We start from the raw sequence: 24629 nt of genomic DNA on the forward strand, positions 1-24629 counted from the left end.
ATCGCGCCATTTGGGCGGTGGCTTCTATATTCGTCTGTTTTCCACTATAATCAGTCAATTTTGAATCAATGGACTTGAAATGTTGTACACGGGTAGATACTATACCTATATCATTACATTCCAAAAGTTGTATCAATTGGTTCAAATTTGACTGAGTTATAGTGGAAAACAGACGAATATAGAAGCCACCGCCCAAGTGGCGCGATTCCCTAGACCGAACCATCATAAAATTTTGTCCATGCAAAACCAAAATTGCATGAAGTTACAACTTTGCCTCTCCTCATGAAGTATATGTGATTTATGAACAAACTCCTAGTTGAATCAAATTAATGGATTTTTATTTCTGGGGCACCCATCAATAATACAAATACCGCTAACTCTTCTGTAGTTTTCTGTAGTTACACTATTCATTTGAAGATGTATAGTAAATAGTAGTAGTTCATATAACCAATATCTATATGACTTCCTCAATCCTCTTTGTAAGATTTGGTAGATAGTTGTCGACGCAGAAGATGGTCATCTGGCAACCCTGCCGCCAACCGATTCGGAAGCGTCGCTTTCAACAGTTGGAAGCGTCGCGTCGATGCCAGTGACAGCTGTCACTAGGAGAGAGCAAGCTGTCAACGTCCCGTTTCCGGTGAACAGTTTGACATCGCAGATAGACTAGTGTGGTAGTTTAGTTATTCACTATTATATTAAATTAATTTGAATTAGTGAGTTATGTGAGTTACACTCTGTAGTGAATTTACGTTGCCAACAGTTACGCTACAAAAGTGAATTGGAAAGTGAATAATAGCGAATCAGTTTATTCACAATAGGTAAAGCGTGCGAGCTATAGTTTCTATGAAGTTTATGGTCTTAAGTTTTTGTTGAAATCCGCAGTCCGACACGCGATCTCCAGTTTGTCCGCATCGGTTCGTCGTCATCCGTTGATTTGCAAGCTGAAAAGAAAGTAAGGAAACTTTAAAACATGTTTGAGTAAAGTTGTTGAAACCAAAATTAAATTTCCTTGACAAAGGTGATACGCCACGTGGATGTCAGACTGCAGGCTATAGGGTGAAAATTGCATAAAGGCTAACCGAATTGTAAGCTCTAAAACCCTCGCTAAAACCTACCTGAAAATATTTGTACTTACCCTTTAATTCGTTTTCAGTTGAAGCACAGCATTAAAACACTCGCTATCAAACCCGGCTACGCTTTATTTTCACCCTAACCCCCGTAACAATAGTATAACAGCATTGATTGAAACACGAGAGCTCTTATATCATGATATTATTCGCATGGTTAATTATTTTATGAACAATAATTTTATTGACGAATCTGATTTGAAATATTTGAATAGTAATTTTTGTTGAGCCATATTAAAATAATCACTATCATTATCAATGAATGCTATCCACTCAGGATCTTCGCTACATTAAATTTTAAATTACTGGAGGCTTCACTTATTAACAAATTTACAACAAACACGCTATAACAGTATCTAGAGAATCGTGGAGGGTGAGAAACCTGAACTAGTAGCAGTATTCACATAGATTAACAATTATACTCTATTATTTTCAATCATTGCAACATTATACTAATATGTGCGGGCCGCCCATTTGCGGAGTTGTGCGGCCAATTATTCTCTTTCCATTCCAGAAACGACCGTTTTGAAGCAAGAAGTGTCCTAATGGCCAACACAAACGGGACTTGTCCGAAACACACAAGATAAGTACAACAATTTTATAATCAGGCACCCAACTCTTTCTACTACTTTGCTAATAGATAATGCAATATGCATACTTCAATATCAATTATTTGTTTGTTTGCGCCTTTATTTATGACACTATTGAAGCATTCGTGTCGCCGCGAAATAGTTTACAATTTATCTTATTCACATTTTTTAATTCACTTTAAAGTATCTAACACTGCTTTTACAATTGTGTATGTAAACTTGTATCCTAATTATGTTCATTATTAATAGTAGTCTGATAATCCAAGTCTAGTGATTTTTTTTGTCCAAGGAATAGAAAGAGTTGGTGTCATAATCAATACAATACTTGAAACTGGAAACTCCTTATTTCCCCCTATGGGTTATAGGGAGGGGCGGGACATTCGAGCCTACTCATCAGTGGAAAGGACTTGATATGCTAATCGGTTTAGCATAGGGCAGATCAAGTCTACTGGTAGACGTATCGCCCAGCGAAACAACGCAGATTGGCCACGGCCCGGGGGTGCGTTGATTATAACAGAATAACAGAATGTAGGCATAGGCGAGGCATAATTAAGCATTTTGTCATTAAATGCACACTCAGGAAAATTGCCTCATACTTAATGTTCCGCTTTACCAAATGACTAAAAGTGATTATTTCGCGTGTTATTGTGTTTGAGAGGCCCCCGCGGAACCTGTTCCAAGTGTTCTGGAGCTGTCATATCAGTTGATACATACTTAAGTCATTTTTTCTGCCCCATTCTTTCGAAATCATTAAGATTGATACGTCGCACTGCATGTTTAGGTTGAAAACCAGAATTGTCCCCAATGCGGCCGCACTTCACGTATTTTGACTAAGTTTTCAAGGCAAACGGCTTTTTAACTAATGTTTCGTCATCAATTCATTGGATTTGAGATAGCTAAAAAGCAACAATCAAACAATTTGTTTAGAAAATTTGGAAATTTGTAGTAAAAATACAAGGTGTTCATTATGTCCCGCCTACCCCTACTCCAAATACTTTGTCCATAAACATTCAGTAGATTAGGCGTGTCTAGATCGTCTTCTCCAGTTCTCCATAATTTCTAACAACAAATGATGATTGGCCCGTTTCCCCGAAAGTCAGTTTCCTTTTTTTCCCTAAATTTTCAGGTTAAAAAGAAATGCGACGACGAACGTGCCAAGCGAGATGGCCTGAATGCCCAACTGTTGTGTCTGGTCGAGCAACAGCGCAAATACGCTGCAACCGTTAAACAACTGACCGCCGAGTGCCAGCGAAACGAGGCCCTGCTACGACGCCACCAGCTACTACAGGCGGATCTCGAACCGAGCGAATAATCTCCATAAAACTATATATTCAAATATAATCACATTTTACCCAAGCTAGGAAAAACTCGAAGTGTAGTCTTTCATATTACTTTTTTATTCCATGATCAGTGGCACCTCTCGCTTCGTCCGGCTGTGGAACTTCTCGTAACCGTTGCGATTGGATTTCCTTCTCTATGTAATAGTTTAAATCCTTTAGCGGATTGTAGTACGTGTGCACGAGCTGCGAACCGGCAAACATCGAAAACATAGCCGCCGCCATAAACTTAACGTATTCCTTTGTCGAAACACCCGCCGGCATTTTTGCTAGTTGACCTCTCGAATCGGTTCCAGTTGGTGAAGTCGCAATCGCTCCTCGACGATGTCCTTAGCTTGCCTTTTCTTAAATGTGTTATCTGGAAAACCGAAAAAAAGCTGATAGAATGCTAGTTAACAATCAAACTTACAGGATCACTTACAGAAATTGGTATCGCCCACACGCCAGTGGATCATGGAAAATTCCAGCGTAGCACCGAGTCCGAAGAACAGCGGCAGAAACCGATAGATGCCCAGGTACTTCTTGCCCGGCCACAGGTCCAGCAGTTGTTTGAGCGTTTGGCTACGACGGAAACGCATTTGCGCTGGTGTTGATTGTTATTTTAATGATAATTTTTCATGCCGCTTCCAAAATTGGCCGATTTTATGTAACAACTCGCACACTCTGCGGGCAAGATCACAACAAAACTCCAAAAAACACGACGACGACGACGGCGAACAAACTTGACAGATGAATGACATTTCTGAGTCCAATGAAAAAGAGACGGAGGTTAGATGCAGTTTTATCGTCAAATTCCCGGGAGAGGATCCTTTGTGTGCATTCTTTGTGCAATTTCGGGCCTCTACTGTGAAATCAGAGCAGTCGAAAACAAATCGGTGTTGAGTGTGTGCGTGCACCGTTGCCCAGTCGAAAAGTGAACGAGACGAAACCAAAATGAATCGACGTCGTCCTCGCGAAGTTCGTAAATTTTGCTAAAATTTTCCCAGTTTCAACCAATATTTTGTGCCAAAACCAGTGTCAAAACGTTCCGCAGTGTTCGCTCTGTCGAAATCAAGTGCAGTTTGTACGGTCCGGAAGAATGCTGATCGGGGAAAAGCATTTCTTTCTAGCACCACCGAGATTTGACTTCGTCACGAAAAAATCTGAAGAAAAGATGACGATCGACGACCGCCGCCGCCAAGAAGAAGAAGACGAGTTCCATGCAAAGGCAGCCGAAACGAATGGAAAGCATCATCAGCAACAGCAACAGCAGCAGCAGCCGAAGCGGTGCTAAACAAAAAGCGGGTGGAAAAGGAAAAATCGTAAACAACAAAGAGCGCCGACACAAAAATCCCGAAACGCGGTGAAGAATACTAGGCGGAAGACGAAGAAGGTTTCCTTCCAAATAAACAGCGAATTGCACACACCGAGACTGATTGGATTTCACATACCTGTAGTAGCAACGTTAGCCAGGCAGAATTCGCTCTCCGCGTACAACAAAGTGTCAAGATGACTTCCTGTCGACGATCGCATCAGTATTATTATTATTGCTTTCATTATCTACTGGTGATGGCAGTGACGGCGGCCTTTTTCGGCTGTCGGCAAACGAATGCCTCCTCTGCCGGCTCCTTCAATCATATCTTTGTAAATAACATAGTTCCTTCGATAAGTAGTAATCTAAGTGGTAGCGTGATAAGCATTGATGATAGCAGCAGCAACAGCAAAGTGCCTTTGCCCTCGACGCCCAGTGGACCGGTGTTCCCGTTCGTTCCGATGGCACCGGTAATTCAGACCGCACAGCAGCAGCAGCAGCAACAAGTGGCTGGACACGATCGGGAGTACAGCATACATGAACTAACGAAACTGTTGGAAATGAAGCTGAAACGGATACGGAACCAGGAGTTGGACGTTCCTGTTGTACAGGTAAGGAGTGATAGGACTGTTACGGTTATGGTTACGATTCAAACCGTTGTATCTCATTTCAGGAGCTTTACGACACGATGGAGTTCACATCGGTGATCCGAAACGACATCGAAGAACTGGAAAAGATGGCCAAAAAGCTGACGGCCAAATTCGAGCAATCGGCAGCGGTGATAGACCGACTGCGGGCGTTCGTTTACGAATCAGCTTCGCGGCACAGTGCCAAATACAACACCATCATCAATCCGTGTCCATATAGCAGCAGCAATGAGCTGATCAATCCGTGGGACGACGAGCCGCAGTTTGATTTGCAGAATTTCATACAGAATGCAAAGCTAATTAATTCGTCAAGCAGCTTGAAGCAGTTTTCGGGTGACGGTGGATTTTTGGACTTTTCAGCGTTTCCGGCGAGTCCGGATGATCGCCCCCGGATTCGCATTAGCGACCAGACAGTGGAGGATAATAATCAAAGCCTGCAGAAACGAATTCTGGATCAGATCGCACACCTACAGAGCAGCTTTTACAGTTTGAAGCAGTTGTTCTACTTGTCCTCGTTCGACCAAGCAAGCGCCTTCAAATGCCATTACTATCCGAAGGATGGTCGTTTGAAATCACTATATCTGTCCTCTGTGAGGAGTAAGCACTTCGTAATCATGCTGGATGTGGGCAATTCGGTGAGCTTTGATCAGCTGGAAGTGGCGAAAGCAATCGTCAAATTCTTGATTTATTTGTTGAACGAAAACGATCGAATTGCTTTGATAGCGGTTAGTCAGAAACTGACGACAACGGAAAGTTTCTTAGATTGCGTGGATGGTCCGTTTGTTAATGCTACCGTGGACAACAAAGATCGATTGGTGGATTTTGTAGATTCGCTAAATAAGACTTCATCAGCCGCTGCCCACGTTTCGGCGTTTCGGTATGCGTTCAAAGCCATTGAAGACGCTTACGTGGGAGTACAGACGGAACTTCCGATTGTATTCCTGTATCTAGGCAGAGCTCAACTCTCGCCCATCACGACAGCAGCCAAAACAGTGATGCGAACGATCGCGGAAGGACAATCTCGACTTTCGTATCCGGTTATCATAAACACTTGTTTGATCCTGCTCGATGAGCGAGAGATCCCTTATGAAAAACAGTTCATCGCAGACGTTACAACGCAGAACTTTTCCAAATATAACTTGAGCGGAGTGTTCTTCAAGCCACGTCCAGGGAAGATGGTCATGATTTCGAAGCACAGTTTTGATGCCCATCGATTCGTAATTGCTTTGATGGAACCATTCCTGAATGATTTGAAGTTTACCGAGAGCGGTGTTCGTGTCCATCTGCCGTACCATGAACCGTCCACGCACGATACGTTAGTAACTCTTTCCGTCCCCGTCGGAACCCATGGACTGATGGGAATCGACCTGTATTTGAGTGATCTGGCAGAGGACGTCTCCTACTACAAGCAAGACGATGAAAGCTACGCTTTTGTGATCGACCTACAAGGAAACACCATCATGCATCCTTCATTTCCTAGGCCGCTGGCGGCCAGGGAGAGCTTCTTCGTCACGAACATCACCCGTCTGGAGCGAGGACTGACCATGTCCGACTTTCGGTCCATCATCTCCGAAGAAAGCGGCAACATCACCCTGAATAAACCCAATGCCAATCAAAGCACGATTTACCTATGGAAACGAGCACGGTTCTACATCATGTGCATTGTTCGAACGATCAACTTCGATCGTAATCCAAACATTTTGCTGAACGGTGCAAACTCCCGGTTCAGCCAATCACAACAACTTCAGTATTACCACTCGAAATCGAACGCAGACTACAGCTTCATCACCAGCAACGGTGTGTCCGGTCGTAACCTTCTGTCGGATCTTATCTACCACCGGATAGACATTTATCCGGCTCATCTGCAGAGGCCTTCAAATGGTAAGTGATCGAATTGAATCCCCAAGACAGACATGAATAACATACTTTTGCAACGCTTTTCTAGTTGGCTTCGATCAGCCACCCATCGAGTCGCTCCGCGTTTGCCGTCTCATGAAACAACTGGCCCTAGCGGATGATTCCACCCTGTATCTCAGTTCGTCTTCGTTCCAATCACCGTACGCCCACATCCGAAACAACCGGGAAACTGCCAACGACGACGACAATGTCCGCGCCATCCAGAACATCATGGCCTACCTCAAGGACACCACATCGCTATTCGCGAATCCCGGTCTGCTCCCGGAAATCCGCAGTGACGTTCTGGCCTTGCTCAAAGTCATTTCCACCTACCGGCGCCGCCACGGAGAGAGCAAATTGAGCAAATACATTATCCGTCGCTACGCGGCAACCGTTAATGGTGTTCTGGAAGTCTACCCCGGAGGTCTGCTCGACACGGACATTGAACCCACCAAACGACCCTGGTTCGTAAAAGCCATGGAATACCCAGGGAAAATCGTCGTTACCAAACCCTACCTGGACGCCGGAGGGGCCGGTTACATCGTAAGCGTCTCCTACACAATCTTCGAAGGCATCGCCGACGCCCTGCACAACACCGAAAACGACAAACCCATCGTGGTCGTTTCGCTGGACTTCACCCAGGGATTCTTCTACAAACTGCTAACGGAATCGTCCAGCATTTGTAACTCGGAAAACATCAAGTGCTTCCTGATGGACGATCGGGGCTATTTGATCGCGCATCCCAAGTTGATCGAACCGGCCATCAACAACAATCGGCGGATGCTGGAGCATATCACGCACAAAGAGTCCCAGGTGGCGAACGATATCCTGAACCACAAGCAACTGGTAACGAAGAAAATGTGCTACAACTACGTCAATCGGACGGTGCAACGGTTCTACCAGTTCAACATGTCCCTCGCGGAGGTGGTAACCAATCTGATGTACGGCGAAAGGACCAAGTATCAGATTATGTTGATCCCGGGCACGAATCTGTTCATCGGAGTGGTCAATACGACCAACGACGGGGGAGCGTTCTGTCCGTGCAGTACGGTGAGTAGTTCTTTTAGATTCGCATATTATGTTTATGTCGTGTAGTGACAATTTCTGCATAATGTGAGAGGTTTTCAGAAACCTGTCATTAAGGGCAGCGATGGTGTAATTTGGGTGGGGCCTTTAACACAATGAACATCTTTATTCCAGCTTTCAAGTGCCATTCGTTTCACGCATCTGCTGAATTTGAAGGCCCAAAAGAGTTCTAGACCACGGCAACATTTCGATGAAGGTTTCAACAGTTCACTTCTTGGGGTTTGCGCTAACGTAAGAACCTTGACAACACTTATTACACGCGACGCGAGACAGACACAACACTTATTATTCTTACAAAACGTTAAAAAGGAGATATAATTACCTTTTTGAGTCGACCGGTTTCGGGCTCGTTGCCCATCGACAGGACGATAGTCTCGCGTCGCGTGTTATAAGTGTTGTCGAGGTTCTTACGTTAGCGCAAACCCCAAGAAGTGAAGTGAAATGAAGGCTACATCCTTGAAGTGCTTTCGCCTTCATGGCCGACTGATAACGAAGAAAAGAAGCTTGTTGCTGGATATCCAGTTTCTCACACGGTGTAAAAGAAGAGGCCTAATACCTAAATTCATAAATATAAAACCGTCTATAAAAAGTGAATGAAGTGAAAAAGCAGCCAAAAGGGCCCGAAGAACTTGGCTAGTAGAACAAATAAGGTATAAACACAAAGCGCTATCTATTGTGGAAGAACAGCTGTACCCTCACCATCTAAAGCTGTTGAATGAAGTTGTTTACCACAGTGCTTCGGAGTTATTGTTCATCGATGTGTGGAACAGAAGAAAGAGTGTTGGCAAACTGTGTTGTGTAAAATTAACCGCAACCTGAGTGAGCGCGTCAGAAAAACGAAACGAAGGCACCGCAAAAAATGGTCATCTCTTGCACTCGCACAAGCTCCGAAAACGGCAAAGCGCTCCCCACGAACCATTGATAACTTCGTTGTCAATCTTTCGTCTGTGCGACCAACACAAGCAGAGCTGGATCTGCTAAACAAGGGCTTGAACTTTGCCATTCCTCCTTCGTGTGCGCCGATCGCGGATACTGTAAACAACGTTGAAAGCGTGATCCAGTACAGTAGTCTCTCGAATAAATCGACCCTCCGCTATGACGTTGAGCAATGTATCCCCAAAACAAACAGCAAGGGGGGAAGCAGTCGCACGCTAATTTCGAGACATGGTGTCTGATTCGTCAATTGCAAGCCCGGAATGTGGTCTACTCTCGAACGGATAAAGGAAATGCAGTGGTTATCATGGACAAGCCAGATTACGACTCCCGTGTTCTGAACATGCTCGCTGATGGTCCATATGAAGAGTGCAAGTTCAAGAATGGAAAACCGAAAGACCCCCTCAATGCGATGATTAAAGAGGCTAACGGCGTTCGTCAGAAAGTAGCGCGTTTGGTGAAGACTGTCTGGAACGAAAATTGCGAGTACCCAACCCAAAGGCAGCGTTGCTCTACTGTTTGCCGAAGATCCACAAGAATCCAGTAGGAATGCGACCAATCTCTGCCAACGTCTCGACTCTTACCGAGAAGATGGCCGCTTGGATAGTTAACAAATTGAGAAAACATCCTGTAACTCACGGGAGGAGCGTCCGTAATTCTGTTGAATTGGTGGAGCACCTGAAAGATATCGAACTACGGCGAGGGGAAGTACTAGTATCGTTTGATGTAACTGCGCTTTTTCCAAACGTACCAGTAAATGACGATTTGAACAGCCTGCAGAGACATTTAGAACGATGTCGAGTGCCCCGACACCAAATTGAGGCGTATCTTTCGGTGGCAGAAGTTTGTATGAAATGAACCAGAACTACTTCTCATTCAGAGGGAAGTTCTACAAGCAGACCTTCGGCCTCAGCATGGGGAGCAAACTCTCTCCACTTCTTGCAAACCTCTTTTTGAGTGACTTCGAAATTGGTTTAGAGAAAGAAAAGTGTTTTCCTCGAATCTGGAGACGCTATGTTGACTTCGCAGTAGTCAAAGAGCGGTATTTGTCACAGACGCTTGAACTACTTAATTCGCGACATAGAACCATCAAGTTTATGGTAGAGCAAGAAGCGGAGGGTAAACTACCCTTCCTCGACTTGATGATTTCCAGGAGGGAAGATAACAAACTTAAATTTGAGCATGAGCATAGATGACCGTACTATTCGTAGTTGCTACTCCGTGATTGACCAGAACAATCGAAGTTGCACAAGGAACCAACAGACGGAGCTTGGGAGTAGCTTACCGTCCTCAATGTGCATCTTCGAGAATTCCAAGCTTTATTAGGTCAATAACGGCGCCGGCCACGTCCTTACGGTCATCGAGGAAGGAAAGGAATGTTATTATGACGTGCGTTGCTTACTAAAGACCGAGATCACCTCTGCGTCTCCACGTCTGTCATGGGAAGGACTTTTTGGTAGTGGGGAGGGGAAAGGGCGCATGATATGTGTTCACTTTGGTAAGTGGAGTGATTCATGCAACCCTATTAATATCAAACCACTTATTTTCATTTGGACTAAAACAAAACACATGCCGACATCGAAGATGACGAACCACTCAGATAGTTTTCGAAGTGCGAAAATTAACGAAAGAGAAAATAAAGTGATTTGAACCAACGTGGCTTTGGAACTTGGGCCGACACTTGACGTGACGAACATTTCAATGTCTGTTGACTAAAATCGCAAAAAATGTTGTTTGTTGCATTTATCGTATCATAAATCGCCCCGTACGAAGATGAGCAGTCAAATAGACGACGACGACGACCGAATGAAAACGCGGCCTGTACACTTTACCTCCAAAAACTCACTAAATCGCCCCGTACGAAGATGAGCAGTCAAATAGACGACGACGACGACCGAATGAAAACGGATCGGTATATAACATCAGATTCAAATCACTTCGGAGCCCAGCAAAAAGCAGCTTTCCACTCCATGGCCCATCGTCTCTACAACTTACCCATGGAAAGAGATGATTTCGTCGAGGAGGATTCACAAAGCTGCGGAGGTGAACGGGTACGAAAAGGAGTCAGCCTTCCTTTTTATCCTAAGCTCACCAATCCAATCCAAAAAGCCCTCAACCATCACGGATTCCAGGTGGCGTACAAGAGCAGCTACACCTTAAAGGACGCATTGTGCAATCTAAAAGACAAAGTCTCAATAGACGAAAAATCCGGAATTTACCAGACTAATGCCGAGACTGCCCCGCGGTGTATATTGGGCAAACACGTCGTAAGTTTAAAACTCGTCTACGTGAACACAAGAACGCGGTAGAACACGAAAGAACTTGCGATTCAAGTGTGGCAATGCACACCGCGACGCTGCTAGGACATACTGCAGACTGGGAACAAGCGAAACTGCTGAAAAATGTCCAAAAAGCTACGCAGATTTGCGCAAAGGAATCCATGTATATAGCTACAGCCGACCGCCCGCTTATGAATGAAGATGATGCCCCAATTATGTCCTCTCTTTTCCACTTGACCAAGCTGAGAATTCAGTAATATACAATGCTTCACGACGAATACTGCACACAGTAGGATTGTAGTATTAGTTATCATCGTAATCAGTCGGGCATCGTCCTGGCAGCCCGAAACCGGTAGACTCAAAAAGGTAATTATATCTCCTATTTAACGTTTTGTAAGAATAATAAGTGGTGTGTCTGTCCGGTCACGGACACTGGACGGAGGATGGCCGGCTCTTCCCACTGAAGAGGGCCGCAGGAACAAATGCTGCAGACGATAGCTCGACGACTTCTGACAACTCTCAGTGGAAGCCTTGTAAAAGGCTGATTGTTCGGCTGTCCAAGGAAAAGATTCGTTTCTCTTTAACGATGTTTATTTGATCACTACTTTACAAAGACTGATAGCTCTTCGAGCGAATTCCATTACTTATATACCCTACCCCAGCATTCCCAAAATACATCACGCACCAATCAGCGCGAGCCTCGCTCGCATTGGTCGGTGCCCTGCTCGATGCTGCGATGCGAACATGTCGCAGCGTGTTCTTCGCGTCCTCGTCTCGCATGATGATTCTGACCGTCGTCACCGTTCTCATGTGCAGCCGCTCGTCGGCTGCCAGCCAAGCAACAGAAGCATTACCGTTCGGGTGGGTAGTGCGCGTTCACACAGTACATACAGACACAGGTGTTAGTAAGGGGGGGACCGAAATAACCCGCGGTCGACTCGGGATTAGTTGGTTGGGATTTTGGGGATGTTAATGTTACGGGTAAGGATTAATTAGGATATTATTAACACAAACACATATTTACACATTATGTACGCTCCGTGCGCGGACATTCTCCCCCGGGCAAAAAGACATCTAATAGGGATTTTGTTCAATGGGCAAAGGGGCGAGTTTCGAGATAGGACGACGGAAAATACTGTTAACCGTTTGGACATCTGCGACACGAACAACCGAATCTGAACCTGGGTAGACGAAATTGGACCCATTGTCCGAGAACAACTCTTCGACCAGGCCACGGCGAGTGACAAATTTCCTGTACGGTTAGATATCGCGACGTGATTCGCTGAGATTTAACGGATCTCGCATTCGTTACAAACCTTCGCACATACGCTATCACACGTTGTAGTTTTCGAAAAGAACCGAAGGCCGTCATCACTGGGAGAGGCTCCGGCACAGACACCGCAGAGGTATTGGTAACTGGACTCCATTCCGGAAGTTCATCATCGGAAATAAGCACGGGTTCATCAACTCGGTAGGTACGACTACGCAAGAACTGTGGCCCATGCCACCAGAGTTCATTCGACACAAGCAACTGAGGAGGTTGACCACGACTAACGACGTCAGCCAGGTTTTCGGCAGATTTGACGTAATTCCAATCGGCACCAGACGAACCTTCGACGATCTCTGATACTCGATTGCGAACGAACCAAGGGGTAGTCACTCTACACATTTTATTTGTGCCAACGGTGCCTACCAGTGTGCACTGGTGTGCCTTAGTGTGCCGAGGTGCTGAGGTGCCGAGGCTCCAAAATGTATTATGGTGGCTGCTATAAAAAAGCGACGCCGCATTGGCATTATTTGTTCTTAGCAACCGTGGAATTTATAGTACCTACTTAATTGTTTTTGCTTTTTCCTAAACTGTCAACGAAAATACTCGCAGGATATTTTTTTTCAAATTCAAAGAGAACTTGCTCATTGTTTTGTTTCTAATTTTAGGTTAATGGCATTTGGACTTACATATATTGACGGAAGCACAGGATTGAACCTAACACCCGATTTTACTATTGTTCAACTCGCCCTCGCAACTTCCGTGATTAGCTTGTCTTTCAAAACTGGATTCTGTACCGAAAAAATACCCAAGATTTTTTAAAGATTTCCAATGTTTTCCTGGCCTAGCACTTTCCAGCAGGATTCGCCAAGTGAGAATGAAAGACCACAAATAAAACGGCATCGCTGTAACATCCCAAAAGTTCAATCCCAGCGAGAAGAGCTGCTCAAGCTCCAGCCTTCCGGTATGAGTTTTTGGAATGTTTCTTTTAGAAAATTTAATGAATTCATCTTATGTTGTATTTTGAACACTTTATTAATTGTCCCGGGTTTACATGATCTAAGTTCTTTTCGATTATGAACGTTCAAAATATTTCACACCGTAATTGGAACGTTGTCTGTGTATTGTCTGGATTGGTTGGACCTGCAGAGCAGGGAAGGTCGGGTGTAGATGGACGTCTAGCTTGCCTGCTTTTGGAATGGATTGAGATGGTTGGTTTAAGGATTGTACGAAAATCGAATGCTGGACCGCTTAAGAACGAAACCGATAAGCGCAATGAGGGCCTCCAGATCTAGCTTCTGTCCGTGAATATCTGACTGTTAGAAGTGTCTTGAACAGCATCAATAGAAAAATAATTTGGTACCGGAATGGCAATTAGTCTAGAATAAGAAATAATATAATTAAAATTGATACACACAAATCAATCAACCTGAAAATTCTGATGATGACAGATAATTTATTTACTTCGAAATCAAGGTTTGCTGGGATTGGCACAGATATTGTTAAATTTATTTATAGCATCCGTCATTATGGCATCTGTGCCACCCGGTGCCACTGGTGTGCCCGGTGTGTCCAAGGCACACTGTGTAGAGTGACTACCCCTTGGAACGAACAGATTCAGTTGCGGTAGAGGTTTCCGCAGCCACGCTAAGACAATTTGACTGTCCGACCAGAAATGCACGGATTCAAACTCCACTTTCACAGCCGGATACACCTTCAAAAACAATCGAACAAGCAACAAGGCAGCGCAAAGCTCAGACCGAGGGATTGTCAATCCTTTGATTGGAACAACCTTCGACTTACTGCATATAAGCGACACTTTCACTCCATCCTGAGTGACCACGCGAATGTACAGACACGCTCCATACGCTACACTGGACGCATCCGCAAACCCATGAATCTCATAACGAACGGGATTAACTGCACCGAAAAACCGTGGGATCTTGATCTCGTGTATGTGATTCAAAGTGTCCCGAAACACAATCCATGCTTGCAGCAACTTACCATCCAAAACATCATCCCACTTCAGCTTACTCATCCAAATTTGCTGCATAATGATCTTCGCGAAAACAACAACCGGCGCAATTAGACCCAGAGGGTCAAAGATTTTCGCAATTTGCGACAGGACGTTTCGTTTAGTCGGTGAACAGCCACCGAGACTAGGGAGATCCAAACGAAAGCGATAAACATCCTCTGCTGGATCCCAAAGCAGGCCTAGCGTTTTGATAGCCTGATTGATGTCTGAATCTTCGAACGACAGAAACTGTTCCCTATCCTTCTCTGGAACGGTCTCCAAAATGGCTGGTTCATTAGAACACCATTTGTGGATCGGAAATCCTCCACAGCTGAGGATTTCTGTAAGCTCTACACGACGTTGAATAGCCTCTTCAACTGTGTCAGCACCAGTCAGGGCATCATCAACATAAAAATCCTCAAGAACAATCTGAGCGGCAAACGGATAGCGAGTACTTTCATCGAAAGCAAGCTGTTGAAGCGATCTTGTGGCCAAGAATGGCGCAGCAGACGTACCGTAGGTCACAGTCGTTAATTCAAGAACCTGCAACGGATCGGTAGGATTTTCTCTCCAGAAAATTCGAAGCAATGGTGTGTGGATACGGTCTACCTGAATTTGGCGGTACATCTTACTGATGTCGGCGGAGAACACACAGCGATGTTTGCGAAAACGAAGGATTATGGAAAACTGATCGTTTTGAACCACTGGACCAATCATCAAGCAGTCATTCAACGAAGGCCCCTTTGCCTTCGACGAAGCATCAAACACAACTCTCAACTTCGTTGACGAGCTGCTCGGCTTCAACACCGCATGGTGAGGAAGGTAGTACTTCACAAGATTAGGAGGATCCTGTGATTCATCGATTGGTTCGCAATGGTTGAGGCTCTTGTATTCGTTAATGAACTCAACATAAAGCTTTTTCAAGTCAGGGTCTTTCTGGAACCGCTGTTCCATCATGAAAAAACGACGTAGGGCGATAGATCGGTTACTTTCCATTTGGAAAACCGACTCTTTCAGGGGCAACTGAACGATATAGCGACCACTCTGATCGCGACGAGTTGTGGAGCAGAAAATCTCTTCGCACAACTGCTCTTCTCCGGTGAGAAGTTCACATGAATCCACTGATTCAACTGACCAAAACTTTTCCATCGTTTCAGAAAGATTTTGAAGACTAGCCGTGTAACAATGCTGTTCAACGCGTGGGCAACCAACATCTTCAATGGAACCTGCTACGACCCATCCCAAACGAGTCTCTTGAAGAACAGGAAGATTCTCAGCTATCGTAAACTGTCCCGGCATCAGAAGCACAAAAAACAATTGAACTCCAATAAGCAAATCAACGTCACCTGGCTTGTAGAACTCTGGATCTGCGAGAGACAGACCACGAGGGAGATTCCATCGTTTGATATCGATCGGTACTGACGGCATCGAACCGGCAACCTTACCCGCAACCAGGCACTGCAACTGACCACGGAAGTCAGAATAACACGAACGCAATTCAAGATTAACCATTTCCGAGATAGAGGACTGCTGACCATTGGCACCTACAACATCAACCTTGGTGGAAAAACACGGTAGACTCAACGATTCAACCAAACGTTTCGACACAAGATGTGCCTGAGAACCACAATCCAAAAGGGCACGACAAAACTTCAGATTCCCATTCACATCCTTCACTTGAACTCTCGCTGTCATTAGCAAACTGTTACAAACACGAGGCATCTGCTTCATCGAACACGAAACTGTTGGAGCGGACTGAGATTCACCAGAAACAGACTTCGATTTTACATTTGGCACAACAGATTTCGAGGTAGACGGATCTGACTGTGGGGCGGACTGCATAACCGATTTCAAAGTGGACTGAACATCATTCTTGTCGAGATGGAGAAGAGTATGGTGTTTTGCTTTACACTTAGAACACGAATACGGTGAAGAACACGCACTACTCAAATGACCCACCCTTAGGCAATTATAACAAGCTCTGATGCTTCTTACCTTGGCCTGGCGGTGAGCGACGGTCATCTCCCTGAAGGCTTCGCATTTGTAGACCGGATGGTTTCCGGTTCCACACAGCTCACACGTCCGATCCTTGGTGGTAACAGCATACGACTTCGATGTTGCGTTCTTCGGTTGGTATCCAGGATTCTTCGCAGAAACCGATGTCTTCGATGTAGAAGCTTGCTTGGTCAACGATGCTTCCACACGTTCCAGCACAGCGCATCGTTTCTTCAGAAACTCGATGGTGTCTTCATGTCCCGGCAGCTCCTTGTGGGGAATAGTAGCCTCCCACTGAAGCCTCGTCTCCTTGTCCAGCGCCGCGGCCAGAAGGTTGATCACAAAGTGCTCCGAAAATCCAGTCATCTCTTCATTCATCAGAGCCAGCCCATCGACGTGTTGAGTGACCTCGTCAATAAGCGCTCTGAGCTCCTTGGCGTTCTCTCGATGCATCTTCGGAAGTGCCAGCAGGCCGTTGATGTGGACGTCCACTATGACCCGCTTGTCCTCGTATCTGTCCTCCAGTATCTTCCACGCGTGCTCGTAATCGTTCTGGCTCAACGTGCGAGAATCGATTATTCCAGCAGCTGTGCCGACCAGAGCTCTGTCCAAGTGATAGAGCTTGATTGCGTCTGAGTCGGCTGATGTGCTCATGACATCCAAAAACATGGCCTTGAAGCGCGGCCAGTTTTCCGGCTTCCCGTCGAAGGAGGGAATCGGTGCCTTCAACGGCTGTTGCTGCACAATGATACGAGGAGCGTCTGGCTGCTGCTGCGTATTCGCTTGTGCTCTCGGTTGTGCGTCATCGTTGATGGATTGCACAATCGTCTCCAGCAGCACACACGTATCAGTGTGCTGCGTCTCGAACAAATCATACGCTTCGATTTGCTCGTCCAGGTGGTCATCGGGAATGACCGCAACAATTTGGTTGTGATACTCACGGTACTCACTGTAGAAGCGATCCAGCTTCTTCGAATACACAGCCAGCATCGCCGTACTCGGAGCAGTGGACCCAGCTCCTGCCATACTTTCCAACGCCTTCCGGATCTTCGTGACCTGCGCCTTGGCCTGTCCACGTTGATGCACTAGCGTCGTGATGTCCGTCATTGTGACCTTTTCACTTTTCGTTGGTGTTCGATCCAACGTCATTACCACTCGCGTGCGACTAACACGGGTTGAAAATATCGGACTGCTCACTGTGGCACTCGCGCGCGGTTTACTTTCGATTTGCAATAATGTTCGGTTACACTTTCACTGGTGGTTCACTCGAACCGGAACGGTGGTGCGCCTCTCGCACCACGCAGGAACAGAACGTGTTCGGACACGTTAGGAACACGCTCTTGCACTATTACCGTCGGCGTTCACGCCGAAACTTCGACCACTCGCGCGCGACTCACTTTCGCTTTGAAAAATCGGACTTACAAACTTTCACTCGCGCGCGATTTACTTCGTTAAACAGTACACGGTGTACTCACTCCAAAAACACTTGGACAGCCACAGGAAAATAATTTCCGAATAACTGCGCCGGCTATCGTCTCAGCGGAACGGTTTTCGTCGCAATCGTCAGATTGGCGACTGGGTAGCGGACTGTATGCTGGGTGGTGTCTCAATCGTCAGATTGACGACACGCGTACGTTGCGGGTGCAACACCAAAACGGATCGCTCGTGGATCCGGGTCGACTGGACCAAAATGTCCGGTCACGGACACTGGACGGAGGATGGCCGGCTCTTCCCACTGAAGAGGGCCGCAGGAACAAATGCTGCAGACGATAGCTCGACGACTTCTGACAACTCTCAGTGGAAGCCTTGTAAAAGGCTGATTGTTCGGCTGTCCAAGGAAAAGATTCGTTTCTCTTTAACGATGTTTATTTGATCACTACTTTACAAAGACTGATAGCTCTTCGAGCGAATTCCATTACTTATATACCCTACCCCAGCATTCCCAAAATACATCACGCACCAATCAGCGCGAGCCTCGCTCGCATTGGTCGGTGCCCTGCTCGATGCTGCGATGCGAACATGTCGCAGCGTGTTCTTCGCGTCCTCGTCTCGCATGATGATTCTGACCGTCGTCACCGTTCTCATGTGCAGCCGCTCGTCGGCTGCCAGCCAAGCAACAGAAGCATTACCGTTCGGGTGGGTAGTGCGCGTTCACACAGTACATACAGACACAGGTGTTAGTAAGGGGGGGACCGAAATAACCCGCGGTCGACTCGGGATTAGTTGGTTGGGATTTTGGGGATGTTAATGTTACGGGTAAGGATTAATTAGGATATTATTAACACAAACACATATTTACACATTATGTACGCTCCGTGCGCGGACAGTGTCTGTCTCGCGTCGCGTGTTATAAGTGTTTCAACATTTTTGTATCTGCACCTAGAGTGCCGAATGGCAATGCCAGCGAACTGCTAGACAACCAAATTCGAAGGTTTACAAATAAAATACCTAAATAGAATTTAATAAAAACGAGTTTTTGTTGCGCGTCTATTTATGAAAAGGGCTGCATAGTTTGTAACACAATAAAAGGGCCACACAGAAAAAAAACTGTTGTGTAATATTACATCTGAACTGCTGCAACCCGATCAATCCGTCGGTTGCATGAATATTACATAGGACGATGTACACATAAGAACAAAAAATTTTACATCAAAACGATGTAATCGTACATACATAGAAATCGTGATTACATTGATTATTTAGTACATCGGAATGAGCTACATCGGGCGGGTTGCATTTATTTTTTGCTTTGCATATAGCTGAAGTGATGAACGCAATCCCGCATCAGTCGGAAATCTTATTGCAAAGGAAACATTTTTTTTTGTAGATAGTTGATCTAAATTGACTTGGAATGCTTAAAATACTCTTCTTCTCCTTACAGGTCGGCAATTCGTGCCTCAACTGCAACCGAATGGAGCAAACCGAGTGTGAGTGTCCGTGCGAATGTCCCCTGGATTACTACGAAGATGGCCAGTCATCGGGTTCAACATGTCATCAAGCGGAAAGCACCAATGCGGGACGTAAACCTTCGCCCCAATCCATCCCGCTCTGTTCACCCCTGCCGGAGGATCTGATTTCGATGAACGCCCTCAATTTCGAGAGTGAATACGAACTGAAAAGTTGCAGTAACATCAACTGCGAGGATTACACTACGCAGAGCGAGTGTCTCGGTAGGTTTTCTTTCACAGGTGATGCTGTGTTATGTGGAGTTGTAACCTTATATGTTTCCAGGACTTGTCGGATGTGAGTGGTGTCAAGTGGACATCGATGGAGAAAACACCCTGACGACTCCGTTCTGTACGTCACAGTTGACCTGTTTCAATGGCATCTTCGGTTCAGCAACTCCATATGGTGATATCATGAGCAATAACATAATGGAATCGGTTTTGCCACCCGCTTACAGTGCTATTGGACCTGTAGCCGGAGCGATCCTTGCTCTCTGCTTGGTGGTTGGGTTCGCCATGTACTGTTATCGACAGAATACCGACCAAAGTGGTACATCCGATCAGCTGTACGATGACCTCGTGGCAGATCATTGCAATGGAGTGCCGCTTTCCAGGTTCGACATCGAGGATCACAGTCCTCCAGATGATGGCGATATTGGACGAACGAATGCCAAGCAGAATCTTCTCATGAACGGACAAAGCAACGCCAATTACATGATCTTCCCGAACGTAGCTTCTCCGTATCAGATGTCTTCCAATTACCGGCGGCCGAACGCAGGTTCTTCGGACCACGGTTATTCTACCATGACGCATCACGAGGAATCCGAACACCTTTGCTTATCGAACGCAGAGCCGGTCGCTCCGAACGCTTCCGGAAAGCGTCTCTCGATGTCCGACTCGGCATCGATCAACACCTCGGTCTCGAGTCCTTACAGCAATCACCAGAACTTCCTGGCTCTGTCCAAGCAGCAAACCCCACAGCTGGTGCCCAGTGATGAAGAGCATCAGCAGCAGCAACAGCAGCACAAGTTCATCGATCCTTCACAAACCATTCTCCCTTCACCGACGTCCGTGTCGCGGACGGGTATCTACGGCGGCGGTGGAGGGGGACATCACATCCTCGTTCCGGTCACCGTTCATCGAAACATGGACGTTTCCTAACGAACGGTGCTAGGTTATTTATAAGCTCTTAGGCATGTAGAATATCCCCGCTCCCCGCTGACCAATTAGTTGTAGTCGTGTTGTTCAGTGTGACCGGATGGAAGTGCAGGAGACGCGAACACTAGGGTAAGTAACAACCAATCATCCCCCATTGAGTGTACCTTAACCATGAGACCTACGCGAGGCTCACGTATCCACAGAGATTTCCTATAAGTATATGCAACGAATTGAGGACATTTTAGATAGCTCTGTACTGAATAGCTCAGTAATGCTGTAGCAGGCTGCGCTGCTTTATCGTTTGGCGCAGCACTCGTCAGTGGTTAACCGATTCGTTCCCAGAGGGTCATAATAATTCTACGTGTACTATACAAAATCATCAGAATCAAGTAGAGGTTTTATTCAGAACGTTTTTTATGCATATTTGAAATAAACATTTTTATGGTTAATTTCATGGAACCGCTAAACATTCGTATGTTTAAATCAACTGTATAACATAGTTGAATTAATTACAAAGTCTGGTTTAAGCTGTTATAGGTAGTTGCGCTTAAAAATTATCTTGCATCATAGTTCTATCCAGTATATGCAAAAGTTTCATGCAACAATTTCTGTAAAAAAATCAGAACGTCCATTCGTCACCCTTGCACGAGATTTTAAGCTTGCATTAATATGTTATGGATGAATTTCTCCAGAGATACATGATGAGGACAGATATTTCCACACGAATGCTTCCCAGATCCGCTCGTCAAATTTCTTAGGCTGCTCAAGAAACTCCTCGGGAACTTCTTTTAGTAATTTCTTCATGAACTCATCCCGATTTTCCTCAAAAGACCAAGACTTAAAAAAATAATTATTGAAAAAGCAGTTTATAAAAAAATCAAATTTACAAAGATTAACAAAGATGTTTTTCCTGCATAACTATTACTATTGTTTATCAAAAGGTTATGGGCAATAGTGGTACCGCCTTCTTTTGATAATTTTATACATACACATGCACATAAAAAAACGTTCACGAGTTGAAACAAAAATGGGAACGAATCGATTAATTTTTACTGCGACCAGTTGACAACCAATGTCTAATAATATAATAATAGAATAACCACTTTCCCCACCCTGCAATTTCTACTAACTGTTGACTGACTGTTGAAATTATTACTAAGCATTATTATACATCGAGTCTTTAAGAAGTATGGCTTTTGCCAAACCGCTAGAGAATACGAAACGCCATCTTGAACGGTTATCCAAATCCTCTCTTCCTATACAGCTGAATGTTTTCAATCGAAACTGAATGTTACTAACTAAAATAGCGCCTAACAGAGCAGAATTAACCATAAGAAATAGGCACCCGTATTAATCATGCATTTCTTATGAAAACGAGTGCATAATTTGACCCAAAACATTTATCCAACATAGACTGACTCATCTCAAAACCAACACACCAACCACCCACATTTACGGTGGCATTATGGCAATTTTTCACGAACAAAATTTTAGAGCTTACTTACTGTACCAGTTTAACTACAACAAGCTTACGTTTGTCAATTAGATGTGAAAAAAAAATCATATGATGTTAACTAAGAAAAAAAGAAAGGTTGTTGCTATCCGGAAAGCATCTCTACTGTAATAGAATGCGCTTCTTTCCCGCAAATGGTGCATTTGGAAACTTTGTAATAAGCTTTACTATAATGTAACGAAAATCTAAAATAAAAAACAAGAAAACAATCGGCAACCACTTTTCTGTCGGTGAAATGTTGTGAATTTTAGCATGTTTTTAACGTTAGGCTATAGTTGAATTTATACACTTACGAATATCTAAGAGAGAAACAAAACAAAAAAAAAAACGATAAATTTTACCTAGATTTATTATCTGCGGCAACTATTTTCTTCCTTCGCTGGACACTGTCGATCGATGTCGGATGTTGATTTATCGGATGTCCTCATTTTTTACTACTGTAGTACCAGATAAATGTATTTTATTTGCAACAAACTGCGAAACTACCAGACCCCATTTCGCGGGGTTCGAAGCGAATTGCAATGAATGTAAGAAAAATATATTGACTAATCATCAAGCAATGATTTCGTTTTCCCTGGATCCGAACAAATCCTTCAATCGGGTGGAACCTGAGATGTTCATTACTGTAAGACTGTTAAGCTGATGTCAGGACTTTGACCATTTTCTGATTATGGTCAAATTGCGCCCAAAACTCTACATCATCAACCATGTACGGTACCGCCGGCTGCCTTGGAATGACTTATCGCGACCAGATGACACCATTGCATGCTAATAATAATTAATAATCTGGATACCTTTGAAGAACCCAATTGCGATATTGATAACGAATTGAACGAATTATTTCAGCAGAAAGTCATTCTGTAGGACATGATTGCTGGAACTACACCCCCGCTTGAGTTCGCTGATGAAAAAACTAGTGATGTACCGAATAGTACTATTCGGCCTTCGGCCGAATACCGAATATTTCAAATTTTATTATTCGGCGAAACGAATATTCGGCCGTATATTCGGCCGAATAGTTGGTCAGATATTCGGCCGATTTTCTTGTTAAAAATCTCATGAAATTATTATGGCTGGCAAGATCGTTTACAATGAAGTATAATTTGACAGCCATGATCTTCAGAAACGTTTTCACATCACAGAAAAGGTAACTTTTCTCAAATAAAATGCCCCGAAAATCCATTTTACAATTAATTGAATTCTTGATTCAGCGTGTTGTTGCTATGTTTAGTCATTATTCGGCCTATTCGGCATATTCGGCCGAATAATACATTTAATATTCGGCTAAACGAATATTCGGCAAAATCGAAAAAAGGCTGATATTCGGCCCGAATATTCGGCCGGCCGAATATTCGGTACATCACTAGAAAAAACATCACAACCAAAGCTCGTGAAAAAGTAATACAAAATATCTAATACGTCTTTCTTTGGCAAACCGACGAAATCGATTTACCCGATAGGCTTATGTATACGTTTTATAATAGATAGATAGACAATATAACGTTTGTGGAGGCCCGACTGGTGAAGGAGTCCTTCAGAAGGACACAGGTCTTTGCCAAAGCGTGAATCAATAGATAGTCGACTACTTGCAAAAAGCTATGTCCATAAGACTACAGAGAAAGCAAGTCTGATATCTGCTTCTTGGACTGGTTACGCACCCTAAAACGACATGAGTTTCACATTCATGATACCCCTGGAAGAAGTAGTAGGATCTCCAGTTAGCCTAGTGGTTAAGGCTATGGATCGCCAATCCGGAGACGACGGGTTCGATTCCCGATCAAGTCGAAAAAAAATCTCGACACCCTGGGCATAGTGTATCATTGTGTTTGCCTCACAATATACAAAAGACCAACAATTGAAAAGGCCACATCAACATTGCGTAAACAAATACGTTTCTATCGACTTATGAACAATGTATACGCAAAACCACGTTCTTGAAATAAATAATTAATACTTTATTGAAAAGCTACATAATGGCAGTGTGTGTGTTTTCCTTTCATGTATTTGATTATGTATCTGTTCATCATTTGAAAAACAAGTTTTCACAGCACCGCCATTATAATGACTCAAGGTGCTTAGAATTAAATATTTTTCATGAATTATTATATAAAAAATATATAGATATTTTGTTGGACTTTTGCTACTAAGCTTAGTATTTTAGAATGCGTTTGACAGTTTTGCTATTATTTGAAAACCATTCAACATATTTCAATGAAGTTTTCACACAGTCATCTACGCATACTACTTCGAAACGCCTGAAAATTTTATGGTTCTATCTTCAAAGACAAAAAAGTTGTGACTATTTGTAGGAGATGCAATAATTTTCAATATGAGCTATTAACAGTTTTTGCCTGAAAAACCTTCAAAAAAAAATTTTTGTTCTAGACCCCCCGATGGATGATTTCCACCGACCCAGCAAATTGAAGGGAATGGCCCAAAGTATCATTGGGCAAAATTTTAGACTTACTTATTTTTTTATTATAAAGTTGTTCTACACAACACACCGTGTGGCCTTTTCAATTGTTGGTCTTGAATTCATGCAATGGCAGGC

The 24629-nt window shown here is 44.3% G+C and overlaps 4 protein-coding genes and 1 long non-coding RNA gene across 6 annotated transcripts in view; 2 read left to right on the forward strand and 3 right to left on the reverse strand.

Annotated features, from left to right (window-relative positions):
- Positions 1–24629, reverse strand: part of LOC109410204 (angiopoietin-2) — an 842481-nt gene that overhangs the window by 253558 nt on the left and 564294 nt on the right. The gene's annotated exons all lie outside the window — the stretch shown is intronic.
- Positions 99–3090, forward strand: LOC115258893 (uncharacterized). The gene is made up of 2 exons (XR_009997504.1): positions 99–818; positions 883–3090. It is a non-coding gene; the product is annotated as an uncharacterized LOC115258893 (long non-coding RNA).
- On the reverse strand, positions 3094–3318 carry LOC109410209 (uncharacterized). Its single transcript, XM_029859206.2, has one exon. It carries the CDS (start codon positions 3316–3318, stop codon positions 3106–3108), a length of 213 nt encoding a protein of 70 aa, XP_029715066.1. The 3' UTR covers positions 3094–3105.
- LOC115258892 (small integral membrane protein 4) lies at positions 3094–3768 on the reverse strand. The gene is made up of 2 exons (XM_029859347.2): positions 3476–3768; positions 3094–3412 (listed from the first exon to the last, which is right to left on the reverse strand). Exons 1-2 carry the CDS (start codon positions 3630–3632, stop codon positions 3324–3326), a joined length of 246 nt encoding a protein of 81 aa, XP_029715207.1. The 5' UTR covers positions 3633–3768; the 3' UTR covers positions 3094–3323.
- On the forward strand, positions 3912–22638 carry LOC109410206 (VWFA and cache domain-containing protein CG16868). The gene is made up of 5 exons (XM_019683730.3): positions 3912–4956; positions 5019–6873; positions 6938–7938; positions 19344–19632; positions 19694–22638. Exons 1-5 carry the CDS (start codon positions 4543–4545, stop codon positions 20566–20568), a joined length of 4434 nt encoding a protein of 1477 aa, XP_019539275.2. The 5' UTR covers positions 3912–4542; the 3' UTR covers positions 20569–22638.

Source organism: Aedes albopictus, chromosome 2, assembly GCF_035046485.1.
Source record: "Aedes albopictus strain Foshan chromosome 2, AalbF5, whole genome shotgun sequence".
Taxonomy (NCBI): Eukaryota; Metazoa; Arthropoda; class Insecta; order Diptera; family Culicidae; genus Aedes; species Aedes albopictus.